General features: G+C 38.5%; 1 protein-coding gene across 3 annotated transcripts in view; it reads right to left on the bottom strand.

The window, feature by feature from the left end:
- PIK3CB (phosphatidylinositol-4,5-bisphosphate 3-kinase catalytic subunit beta) overlaps window positions 1-13507 on the bottom strand; it is a 112496-nt gene that overhangs the window by 37604 nt on the left and 61385 nt on the right. For all 3 annotated transcript variants that reach the window (XM_074593226.1, XM_074593225.1, XM_074593227.1), the window contains 3 exons: window positions 9023-9208; window positions 6002-6227; window positions 2411-2634 (listed from right to left, as the gene is read on the bottom strand). In XM_074593226.1, the coding sequence (XP_074449327.1) occupies window positions 2411-2634; window positions 6002-6227; window positions 9023-9175 (603 nt within the window). In that variant the 5' untranslated portion in view covers window positions 9176-9208. The remainder of the gene's footprint in view (window positions 1-2410; window positions 2635-6001; window positions 6228-9022; window positions 9209-13507) is intronic.

Genomic DNA, 13507 nt, shown 5'->3' on the forward strand with positions numbered 1-13507 from the left:
TAAATCAGTATATGGATCCAGAAGCTTGTATTTTAGAATGTGAATGAGAGGGACAATAAATCCTGCCTACATTTCAAGGTATTTAGCAGTACTACATGTGTTAATTTTTCTTTCTGGCAAGTTAGCCTCTTTCTAGGTACCACTGTACTCAGAATGAAAAGAAAGCTTCAAGTAATAAAGCAGAAGAAACTGTTAATATGATTTATATACAATAACACCCTCTCACTTCAAGGAATGCAGAAAAGAGGGGTAGCAGCCAATACCTGTGGCATTCTGAATACAACATGGAAAGACTCTGCATTTTCAAACAAAATTTTTAATCAAAGCTTTAGAGGCTATCTACATATTTACAAAGTATCTCTAACTCTGATGCATTCTAAAAAGGTAAAGGTAAGAGGCTACTTTCTTTTTTAAAGTTAAAAAAAAAGAAGGTTTAAATTAATTTAAAGTTCCTCATTTAAAATGTCTTCTGTGAAATCTTTCATATCCCTTAATCTACCACATCACACTCTGCACACGCTTATTTGCAAAGGTTGATTCAGCAAGTTCTGGAGTTTTGTTTAGCTTTTTTTTTTTATTTACACAAACACACACATTCCTGAAGATGTACGCATTCTAAAAATAGTTATTTACAAATGTGAAGTGTTGTCTGGCTTACATTCTTTTGACTTGTGCTATATTTATATAGAAGTTTACTCGTAAGAAGCCAAGCTGCCCTAACAGAAAAATCTAACTCTGTAAAGTCAGGCAAAATTAGTTCTGTATTTTCTCATTTTCTGCACGGTTCACAACAGGTTCTCCCTTTCAGAAAGCTGCCAGACTATGAAGGGTTTCTCCTGCTACCATAACTGGCACTGGGTAGATAGGGAATGACATTTTTGCTTCCCACAAAGCTGGTGCTCTGTGACAGCTGCCTGACTTCCAAACTGTGGGTCTCTACATGGATGTCACAGAAACGGGGATCAGCCTCTTTCTCTTGTGCCAGAGATAATCAGGTAGCTTTTACAGCTCACCCATGCGTTCTAGACAAAAAGTATTTTAATATTCCTTTCTCTCAATCTTGCAGCGTTCCTACTGAAGGAACACAGCAGTCCCCATACCTTCCAATTTAATTCCCCTGAGATGATTCTAGTGCTCAGTGCAAGTAGTAAGGTCTGGAGCAGAGCTGACTCTCTAAAAAGTGGCTCAGATTTGAACTGTTAATAGCTTTGAAGGTCAGAACTGGCAGCAGAAGCATGTGAAACATTTGAAATGTCAGCAGCCTAAGCTAGTAGAACAGCAGGCAAATACATTCTGCACCAGCATGAACTTTTGCACTGCTTTTGTACTGTTTTCATATGCATATATACAATATTTTAATCAAAAGCTGACAAACACACAGATATTCTCGCTCCTGGACAACTACAAGTCCTCTACTAAGCCAAAAAGGACCGGAAAAAGATTTTGTCATAAAACCACCCATGCATCCAACATCAGCTAGTGTTACTGGTGACCCAGTTAGTATTCACCTCTGCATTTAGTGTTTCCAGAGCCATATGATTTTACTATTTTGGATTTTTTATTTTTTAAGTTAAAAAAGATAGTATCAGAAATAATATAGTTTTGTAAGTAAAATCAGCTGAATCATTAGACCATCAGTATCTAGCACCTGGGTCAAAACAGACACCAAATGTAGCCTGACATATTTAAACACTTGGAAGATTTTAAGGTTTCCAATGCTGATCCCTTGCTGCTATCCAAAAGAACACTGCAAAAATGAATAACGGGAATGCTGGACTCAGGAGAATCAGCAATTTCAGCATCAAAAAACTGAAGCTAAATCATTTTAGGTGGAAACTAAAGGGATTTTTATTTTAAAAATAAGCTATAGATTTGTTCACCGGAACAGAAAGGTAACAGAAGGTCTCAGCTAGTGTTTTATTTGTCTATATGCGTGTCTAGCATAGGGAATACTAATTCCTCTTTGTTTTAAAAATGTATTGCTCAACCTAATTAGCAGATTAACCCCAAAGATGTTCAACAATGAATCACACACACAGAGAAGTGTTAAATATGGTGCCTCCAAATTCACCAGCATCCCCTGAGCCTAAAATTGAACGCTTATGAAGCAACACAGTAACAATTGGCCAAAAAATGTCCTTGAATTATGTTTTACATTTAAACGAACTTGAAATAATATAGAATATAAAAGTTGTACATTTTCACTTTAGAAGTAGAACTGTAATTTGACTTTAGAAGTGCAGTTCACAACTGTAAGTTCACATCCTCACTTTGTGGTGAAAGAATTTGTATTTTAGAGCAAACACCATAATGTTAGCATTCTATTTCATTTACATCCTTGATCAATCCCATGCTAATTCAGATCAGGATCAAGAACAGTGCATGAAATGTGACGAACAACCATTCCTACCTGGCAGTTATCAAAATGAACAGCCACGACAAGATTTCCACTATAGAGCTTATCTTGGAAGCTCTCTGCTATAACAGGTTCCTGTTCTGGTGGGTAAGTGTGCTTTAGCCAGTCCATCCAGGAGAGACCCACAAGCGACTGAATCTTTTCCTCACTGAGTCTCCGCATTTTAGCTCGGAAGTCATTCACTTCAGGATCTTGTAAGGCATCGAACTCATGGAGACCTGAAAGAATTCAAGCAAGCAAAAGGATACATACCCATACAAATACTGCCCATCTATTTACCATCCCGCTCAAACCTTTATTATCATTCAATCACAGAATACCAGGTTGGAAGGGACCTCAAGGATCATCTGGTCCAACCCTTCCTGGCAAAAGCACAGTCTAGACAAGATGGCCCAGCGTCCTGTCCAGCCGAATCTTAAAAAGTGTCCAATATTGGGGAATCCACCACTTCCCTGGGGAGATTAGTCCAATGGCTGATTGTTCTCACTGTGAAAAATTTTCCTCTTGTGTCCAACCAGAATCTCCCCAGGAGTAACTTGTACCCATTACCCCTCATCTTTTCCACGTGACTCCTTGTAAAAAGGGAGTTTCTACCTTCTTTGTAGCCACCTTTTAAATACTTGGACATGGTGATAAGGTCTCCCCCCAGCCTTCTTTTCTCAGGGCTGAACAAAGCCAATTCTCTCAGCCTTTCCTCATATGGCAGGCTTTCCAGTCCTTTGGTCATCTTGGTGGCCCTTCTCTGGACCCTCTCCAGCCTGTCCACATCTATTTTGCACAGCAGCAACCAAAACCAAACACAGGATTCCAGGTGTGGTCTGACAAGTGCTGAGTAGAGTGGGATAATGACTTCTTTATCTCTGCTGGTGATGCCCTTCTTGATGCAACTCAGCATCCTGTTGGTTTCCTTTGCTGCTGCAGCACACTCTTCACTCATATTGAGCTTGTGATCCATCAGGATCCCCAGGTCCCTTTTCACAGACCTGCTCCCCAGCTGGGTAGATCCAAGCCTGTGCTGCATTCCTGGATTATGTTTTCCCAGCTGCAAGACCTTACACGTCCTTGTTGGACTTCAGAAGCCCACTCTTCCAGGTTATCCAGGTCTTCCTGCAGGGTGGCTTTCCCTTCCCAAGTGTCCACTTCCCTGCTCAGTTTGGTGTCATCAGCAAACTTCATCAGGGTACACTTGACACCATCATCCAGATCACTTATGCAGATATTAAACAGCGTTGGGCTCAATATTGAACCCTGGGGGACCCCACTTGTGACAGGTTGCCAGTTTGAAAAAGAGCTATTTACCACCACCCTCTGGGGGCAGCGTGTCAGCCAGTTCCCCACCCACCACACAGACCACTTGGGCTAGACCATAACACGACAGTTTCTCTAGGAGGAGGCTGTGGGGAACCGTGTCAAAAGCCTTGGAGAAATCCAGGTAGGCAATGTCCAGTGCTCGCCCCTCATCAACCAGGCAGGTTACTTTGCTGTAGAAGGCGATCAGGTTTGCCCTTGGTGAATTGCCGCTTGGGAGCGGGCTGGGCTTTGGGTTCCAGTCGGTGAGCGGCTGTACATTAATCATGCTTTCTGTGTTCCTCTATCAGTACTATTGTTATTGTTTTCCTCTTTTCTTCGCTGTTCTGTTAAACTGCCTTTATCTCAGCCCATGAGTTTTGCCCGTCCAATTCCTCCCCATCCTGCTGCTGGGGGCACAGTGAGTGAAAGACCACCTGGTCCTTTGTTGCTGGCTAGGGCTAAACCACAACACCAGGCCTGGGGCCCAACAGTGCTCGTAAAGACAGAGGTGAAGAAAATGTTGAGAACCTCTGCCTTTTCAGCATTGATGGTGACTAATTCACCCCTCCGTTTAAGAGCGGGACAATATTTTCCTTCTGTTTCTGCTTGTTGTTTATGTACCTGTAGAACGCTTTCTTGCAATTTTTGACATCTCTGGCCAATTTCAATTCGAGCTGAGCTTTTGCTCTTCTCACTGCATCTCTGTATGCCCTGGCAATGCCCTTGTAGTTCTCTACAGGTATTTGTCTGCTTTTCCATCCCTGGCACCTTTCTCTTGGTTTTGAACAGTCTCAGAAGCCCACAGTTAAGCCAAGGGGTCTCCTGCTTCACCTACTTCCCCTATCTTTAAAGGGAATGAAATGGTTTTGTGCTTCCAGGAGAGCGTTCTTGAAAAACTCCCAGTACTCACTAACTCCTTTATCCTCCATGGAAGCTTCCCACAGAATCCCTCCCAACTAAGCTCTGGGTTCAAGATAGTTTGGAAAGTTTTAAGTCTCTCCTCACAAGAGCAAATGCAAAGCAAGCACAGCAAGTGCATCCTAAAGACTGTAGAGCAGACAAAGTGTTTGCAATTTGTTCGTATTTTTTTTAAATCCCACAGAAAGACCATCTTTTTTATTTCATTTAAAAGTCAAAAAAGAAGGATAGATAAACTTATTCTTGAATTTTCCTTGTGATTAAAATCTTCTACTCAAGTCAAAATGACAGGGCTGAAATTTCAACCAATCCAAGACCCATAAAGTTCCTTTTTCAAAATATGTAAAGAGAGAATACACAGTGGAGAGTCCCCACAGCTGTGATTCTTCGGTACTTCAGGAAGCATAGGGCCTGAAGTGTTTCTTTCTTTCTTTTCTCCTGAACTTTGAAGGACATTGTCCAAATTACACAAAGCACTGAAACACCTTTTGAGAACAAAACACTAAGTTTAGAAGCTTAGACAGGAACACATTTTTTGCACTGCTAAGATGCAGAATAGGGGCTGCATAAGGAAGGATCTTGCATAGCTATAATAACCAAAATATTCAATCTAAGAATGGGAATCTCTCAGAATCTGTCAGAATATGTCTGAATGGTTAAACTGGCTAACTGTTTCCATTGTCAGTTTTAACAAATAGGCAGACAGTGTACTGCTGAAATCTAAACAAAACCTGCAGTCTTTATAAAAGAGCTAACAATGGTTCATTGTTTTAAAACAAGAGGTATGACCTCACACGACCCTGTCAATCTTGATTGTATAACCAAGCAGAGTAGATTTAAAGGCTGAAAATTCTGAAATAACATCAAGAACAAGTTAGTGTGAAACCTTTAAAAATAGCTTTTCATTGTTTGCTGAAAATCAGTGCCACAATTGAGCGCAAAAACAAGAATCATATTGTTAACCAACTCAGAAACCATGTAGAACAAAACCATAATAATTTCTAGTTCCTTCTGGGTATCCAGTTTGCTGTTAGGCTCTTTATGATAAGACTTTTCAGGGATTATGCCTTCCTTCACTTAGTAGTAACGTTATAGATTTTTCCCTCATCTAGTAAGATAAAATTTGCTCTTGATTTATGCAGTAATACAATACATTGCCAAAATACCAGACAGAAAGTAGCTTTCAACAACTTCCAAATGTTTTGTCCTAAGTATTTAAATTCTTTTAAACTAGATCAGTACTGGTTTGAGAAAGGCAAATTCCTTCAGGGAAACAATTTTTAATTTATTTTTTAAAATTTTTTCCACGGTCACCTGCCCAGTTATACACAAAACAAAGTTTACCCTCATTTTTCAAAAAAAATTAAGTGTAATTACCTTTGCCTATAAGGACACCTATTTTGGAATCCAACTTTTCTCCTGGATCACAATTCCTTGTCACTAGTTTAAGGACAGGAAGAAAGGGTCTAACATCACAAAGTCTCCGCGTCTCATCCTCTAATTCTTCATGTACAGCAGTCTGATTCACGCATGAGAACATGTACGAGTCAATCTCCATGAGGAGATGAAAGAGTGGATAGGCATGTGCCTGCTTCCATAACAGCTGCAAAGAAAATAAATAAATAAATGAAACAACCCAAGAAAGCATGGACATGTCTCATGGCACTGAAGGTAATGCTGACTTCCATTTGTGTTCCCAAAGGAACATTAGAGTAATATATTTGCTAACTTGGTTAATTTTTATCCCTATATATCATTATGTATTTACTTTGTCTTGTTTGTAGTCACTATCTTGAGGTTATTTTTAAGCAGCAACTTGTGTCCATAAACATCCCAAGGACAAAAAACATATAGGGACAAGTACTCTGAGGTGATGAGAGAAGGGCAGCACTAACCCTCCTCCTGATGCTTATCCTGGGATTGACCCAATACAGCCCTGTTTGCAGTGAAGTTGCAGGAGGGATGGCTATCACTACAGTAACAAAGCACTTACTGATTTTGGAGGCAGATGTTGCACTGACCACCAAAACGTCACTCTCCTCCATCCACTCCTATAGCTTCCTATCAAAATCCTTCTCCATCAAGACACATCTATACTTTCCTTTTCCAGTAATTATTGTAATACATAGACAACAAATTCCCTGTTGCCTGGAGAAGCTTATAGTAAATTTATTTGTAAATTACTGTCAGGCCACTAAGACATGCAAGCCACTCACAGAACACTAAATAACACTTCACTGAACGGAATACTTAAGTAGCAGATTACACCTTAAGTAACACCAATGTACCAAATACATAAAATATATCAAATCCTTAGCAGAAATCAAAATTGGAAGTAAAAAGAGCTCTTCCAACCTCAATCCTATTCAAATCTTTATCTGTCAGAATATTTTTATCCTAATTTTAAAAGTTTACATTTTCTGGATTTGTTTCTGAAACCTATTTTGAAATGAGAACTGCAGGATCAATAATGCAGTGGCAAAAACCTCTTCTCAAACAACTGAAGCTGAACTCCTTTTGCTAAACTGAAGACACCTGCATATATTCCCTAGATTTGTACAATGAATTCTGCTTTACAGTGATGTATTCCAGCATATTTTGCCTAGCTGAGTGAGACCTGAGCCTAGCAACTACCTTTGGTGTAGAGCAAAAATTCCAACTTCAAAGGTATCAAAGGACTAAATCTATTATTGCCTCCACGTTCTTCTCCAATAGCTAATTATATTGATTAAAAATTTGTACCTTGCCCCACCCCCCGCCCCCCGCCCGAGTCGTCTAACTTCAAATTCCAGCTACTGGTACTTATTATATCTCTTAACGATTGTAAAATTAAAAAAGCCATGAAGTCCCTGGAACCGACTTCCACAGAAAGCAGCCATTTGCCATCACCCAAAGTACTGGCCTGGTAGAATTATAAAGTCTACAGAAATGAAAACTTCTTCTGCCCTCAAATAATTGGCTATTTTTCTTCTTTTATTTTAATCTTAACAGTTTGACGTTGAAGATAAACTCCTTATATTTGCACTCAAGTCCTCTATTTATACATCCAAGCGTCCACGAATTAGGGCTTGTCACAGCAATGTGGTAGGAGCAAAGCTACTCGTCCAGGATGCCATCAAAGTCTTTGTTATTGCTTTGTTTTCCAACACAGTGACTCCCAGGAAAGACTTCTGTAGTTATGATAAACATTCCTTTTCTTTGAAAAACAGCTAAATATCAACAGTACTTGTTTACAGCAGACAGCTTAGTTCAAGTCCCTTACTGTTGTCACTTGCACACTTGTTTTTTAAATTCTTTATCAGTTGAAATCACTATCAGCTCTTCCATTACCTTACCCACCAGCCAACCTGTAGTTGCCCAGGTTATCCTTTTACTAAAACTACAATGACGTTTTTCCAGTCAGAATAATTTCCAGTATTCGAGTATAGCACAAAATTTATTTCTCAGATCACTTCAATTTCTAGCGGCACTCTCGTTTCTTCTAAAATACTAAGTGATCCACCGCATAAAAAAAATACTTCAGCGTCTAGAAAGTTTCAACTGAGGAGTACAAGAAATTCTATGAAGCTACTACTGATAGAAAGAAAACAATTTCTATAAAAAAAGTGAATACTGTCAGACGGAATAGGAATGAAAAACAAGGTACTTATTTACCAGGCAATGCAATTGAATGAGAAATCACACTTTATTTTCTTTTAGAAGTTTATTATGTTTAAGGAGCAGACTACTTGGTGTTGTCATGCACCCACTACCTAATTCCACAGTAACTTGTCTAAATGCCCTCACGTGGCCATTATCTGATGAAAGATCACTAGACTATTCTTTAATATCTGTGGTTATTTCCTTACATGCTCCCCCCTCCTTTGATTTGAGTATTCCTTCACTTTTTAAGTGATGCCCTAGCAAGGCACTTGTACACATCCTTCAAGAAATGGCATACGTGGTTTTTAAAGCACCTATCTTTGATGTCAATCAAAGGAAGCAGAAGCACAATCTGTGACTATTATATCAAAAATCAAATTAGACACAGCATCTCCTGTTTGCTCACTAATCAGAGAAATGTTAAGTCAATGTATAATGTATTAACAGTGTGTTAAAAAAAGGCTTAGGTGTAACAATACGGTATTAATATAGAGCTATTAGAATAATCTCTGCTGAAGTGTAACCATCAGCAAGAAGTAATTTCTCCAAACCTTGCCATCTGCCCAAAACCACTCCAAACCCCCAGACATATATACATCTTTATTAATCAATCTGCTATGCATGTACCTTCAATACATTATTTTTTATGCCTACCCAAATTCATTACTTGATTTGCCAAAAGGCATATAAAAATCAGAAACAGCACTCATTCCAAATGTAAGTTAACTTTTAAGTTAATTGACCCTTTGGTATTACCTGTTTAATATGAGATATGGTGGCATCTCGAGGGACATCCAGGTTGATGTAGATTCCAGTGGGCAACAGGAAGTCCACAGATATTGAGCCATCAGCACCAATCTGTGAATCCACTGCCCAGATGTCAAGGCTGTCTGTCACGGCAGGAGGCATTATGGAATCTCAATAATATCATAACCACATGGCCTTGGGGAAAAAAAAATAAATTAAAATTCAGTATACTTAACCTTCTATAATTAGACACACATTTTAAAGCCTTTGGAAAGTTTACATAAGCCTGCTTGTACAGCTCAGCTTGCAAGTCTGGGGTCTCAAATGCCAGTACTGCAAACACATAAGCATAGTTTTACTCATTAATTCCACTTAGTATAATAAAAGCATTTGCCTGGTAAAGCACTATTGTTGAGATGTTTATGTCATTATGACAAAGTAATAAGAGAAAAAAATAATTAGTTAGAGGTTAGATAAAACAAAGTTAGAAATTCAATTTAGATTTTCTCTAAAACTATTTACCTACATAAAATACAATCAAAGCAAACTTCTTGAATGAAGCATGACAATATTTAATATGAAAACACATGACCAATTTCCTAATTTCATTTTTGCAAATTTCCCGTTAGTTGTCCACAAACATGGCCAGAGTGACATATTCAACTTGCAAGTCTATATTAATAGCAAGAAAATCATCTTCAACTTTACTAGAAAGTGACATTTTCCTCTAAAGACATTTATCTCAATTTGCTTTCAGCCTTAAAGACAGATAGTCTTCTATGAATTTAACCCACTGTGTAAACTACATCCACTGCGGGGTAGAGGGGAGCCCTTTGTATGATCTACTTCAATTCACTATGCTGCCTCCCTCATTACTCATCCTTTGTATTTCAAAACATTTTATTTACACTTAATGCTGCCACTAGTTTTTCTAACCTTCCAAGTTTTCTCTTTTGATTACCACTCTCTAAAGATGAGTCTTCCCTTCAATTAGTATTCACTTCAGTATTAACCACCCTCTTCATCCAGACAATGCTCTTCAGCTGACAAAGGGATGGGAAGTGTTGTAATAAAACACTACTGTAAATCACTTCTCCAATAAAGACAAGTCACCTCTACATCTTTCTAATTCTTGTTGGACACCATTAGACGTGGGAAATCACCATTTGTAAAAAAAATAAGCCAGAATGTGCAACCCCACTACTGTTACAGATTTCCACTACTTATATCACTCCTTCCCTTCTCGATCCCTTCCCTGCTCTGCTTAACTGGAGGTATTTCTCCTATTATAGCACCAGCAGAAAAAGCAGGATGTAACCAGTACACTGGGCTGCTGTTCTTTATACATCACAGAGCAGGTTCAAACAAGCTCACCTGCACATCATAGAATATAATCATAGAATGGTTTCGGTTGGAAGGGACCTTTAAAGGTGACCTAGTCCACCCCCGCTACAATGAGCGGGGACATCTCCACCTAGATCAGGTTGCTCAGGGCCCCATCCAACTAAATCCAAACTTTACGATACGCAGGAGTTATCGCTTCATTTAGAGCAAGTCAAATTTGTTTGATGCTCCTATTTCACAGAAATTCAACTCCTTCACGATTGGTAGGCTTCCAAATCATATGCATCATTGTCCTTAACTGACAACAGAAACACAAAAGTGGTACTTCAGAAAGTCTCTCCGCAATCCCTTGCTTGATACAGACAGCTTGCAATGAAATAAATAAATAAGCAAGCAAGCATAGGGGAAAGCTGACTGTGCCCACACTGGATAATGGAATACACCAGCAGCACAAAAATCAACTACTGGAGAAGCATAACTTTTTATTGACAAACAAGTTATTAATATTTTGTATATATTATAAGGGGCTGTTCTGTGCTGACTTTTACTGATCATTGTTATCCAAATAGTACTATTTAAACCACCACTTTAAAGTATTCACAGGCCATCTCTGCCTTATTCAGTACTGGTTTCTATCCCTCCAGTTACCATTAATACATAAAATTACTCATCTGACAGTGGGAAAAATTCAGGAGAAGAAAACTTCCAGCAGAGAAAGAGGGTTGGCTAGAAAGAACTGAAATGTCCTAAAGCTTACCAGTCCCCAGTGGAACAGCAAGTCCAAAACCCGTGTGGAACCCAGCTAAATATTCAAAGCAGCTATTTGGTACGGCAGCTGTGCTACCATCAGCTTGCCAGTTCAAAGCTGCCTTAGATATGAGACAACACACTTGAGTCTCACCTCTAACTGCCACGTAAATACACTGAATAATGAGACTCAACTCATTTCAAAACCTTTCCATTCAGCCGTAGCAAAGTTGTGAGGATCCACACAAGCACGACAGCTGCCAACACATCTTGTTACCATATGAAATATGTGGATCACTTAGTATTTCACTTGTACTACATTAAAAAAAAAAGTAGAATTTTCACTAAATGCAAACAAAAAACCCTCTAACTTTCAGAAAGCATAAATACATAAAGAAAAATATTTTTCCTCAACAGAAACAACAATTAGGGCGCTCTTATCATCATCATCATTATCAAATAATAGTTTATCACCATCAGGTCCTCATTCCTCCCAAAAATCCACTACACTGCACCAGACTGAATCAAAACAAAAAGAATTGGAGGTGGGGGCGTAGAGCTGGTGAAAATAACAAACCAGGTATTAAAATATCTTATTTTAATTACCAGATCTTTACAAATCCACCCTTCACTCATCAATGGATGCGGAAAGTTTAGCACGGCGTGTGATCTCTTAAATTGTCTAAAGGAAAGAAATAAACTTTAACCCCACCATGCAACACAGATTACGCTGTTAGAATAACACAACATCTACCAAAAAAAATCCAGAGAAAATGTGTGGTTCCTCATTACCAATCAGTATATCTTTAACAAGCTACTATTTAAATGGGATATTATTGCTTCTCCTCCATCAAGCTACTTCTACCCATAAAATACTGGCTGCAATTTTGTTGTAACTGACGACAGTAGCCACAGAAAAATCATTTGAATTATCTAAAATTAAATATTTTTCATACTTGAATGCACACACAGTATATTTTCAGTTTATTTTCTGTGGTCATAGTATCACCATTATAAAGCATTCCTTTAACAGGTAAAGCAGCAAGACAACATTAATCTGTTCTATGTAGTTATTTTGTTCATAATTTCTATTTCAATTCAGCATCTTTTCTATTTTCATCCTTTCAGATGTTTTTCCACAACATTTGCAATTGTTGAAACCACTGTAGTATACCAAGAGTTTAAAATGTTTAAAGAAGCAAGACTTAAAAATGCCGTTACACACCCTATAACCTAGACAGCACAACGCATAGAGTTATAAAGTTCTTGTAAGATACTTGTTTATAATGACGGACTTCCAACACAGACCTCAGAATATTTTCAGTTCCATTTTCAATTAAAAAGGGAAGAGCAATTATCGCACCAATCTGAGCATGCTGGGAAGCTATTCTTGCTTTCAGGCACTTAAGATTTCCTTCCTCAAGGAAAGAGGCCAGTGTCTTCTACAGTCAGCACCCAGTTTCCACCCGTAGCTGACATCACAGGGGTCAAGAGAGAACAAGTATTTATACTGAGAATAATACTGCCTGCCAACGTAAGACGGCCGTGAGAATGAGTCATGGGCCAAACTGTAACATGTGTGGTGGCACTAGTGACTAACAGTATCACATCGAGTAACTGAAACAAAGGCAGAAAGCCATCTGGATGGAGAGCAATAACACCAGAGACATTTTAAACAACTTCCAGCTAAAGGAAAAAGCCCAACAAGCGAAATAATAATAAAAAGTTATTTCAGGCTGTTAACCTCATAGCTATTCTTACCTACTGTCACGGTAAAAACAATTTCTCATACAAAAGAAGGAAGTAATTCAAACAGTACTTAATCTTGGCTACTGAAGTATTTAATCAATGATTATTTGAATTTAATAGCAACAAAGCCCAATAGTAAATGCTTTTGTAAGTCACAGGTATATAGCATTGGTAGACAGCATTCAAACCTTCCCATTTGAAGTGTAAATTTTCTCTAAACTTTGACTTATGCATTTTAGATTTATATATATTTATGTGTGTGTATATATATACAAACTCTTAATCTCAAAACCAAAAATTTGTATTTTGATATACCAGCACTTCTAAAAGACACACAGATTAGGAAAACGCCTGCAAAATGAGAAAAAGAGAAAGAAAATTCAACATTCATCTTTGTATTTATTTATTTAATGTACACGAACAAGAAGCCCTACAAGACTTCTCAAACCAAACCAACTGCCTGCAACTTTTTCTGTCTATAAATCTGTACATCTGGTACGTGCACCCAGCATTAAGACTGAAGTGGAACAGCTATCGCTACAAACTGCCAACACCTAGGCTGTAAGCCTCCACACCGTGTCGTAATATGGTTTTCATAACCCACTCCACGTGAAGCTGTGGGAGAGGATGCCAGGCTCTGCGATGGCTCAAGGG

Source organism: Larus michahellis, chromosome 6, assembly GCF_964199755.1.
Source record: "Larus michahellis chromosome 6, bLarMic1.1, whole genome shotgun sequence".
In the NCBI taxonomy this organism is placed as follows: Eukaryota; Metazoa; Chordata; class Aves; order Charadriiformes; family Laridae; genus Larus; species Larus michahellis.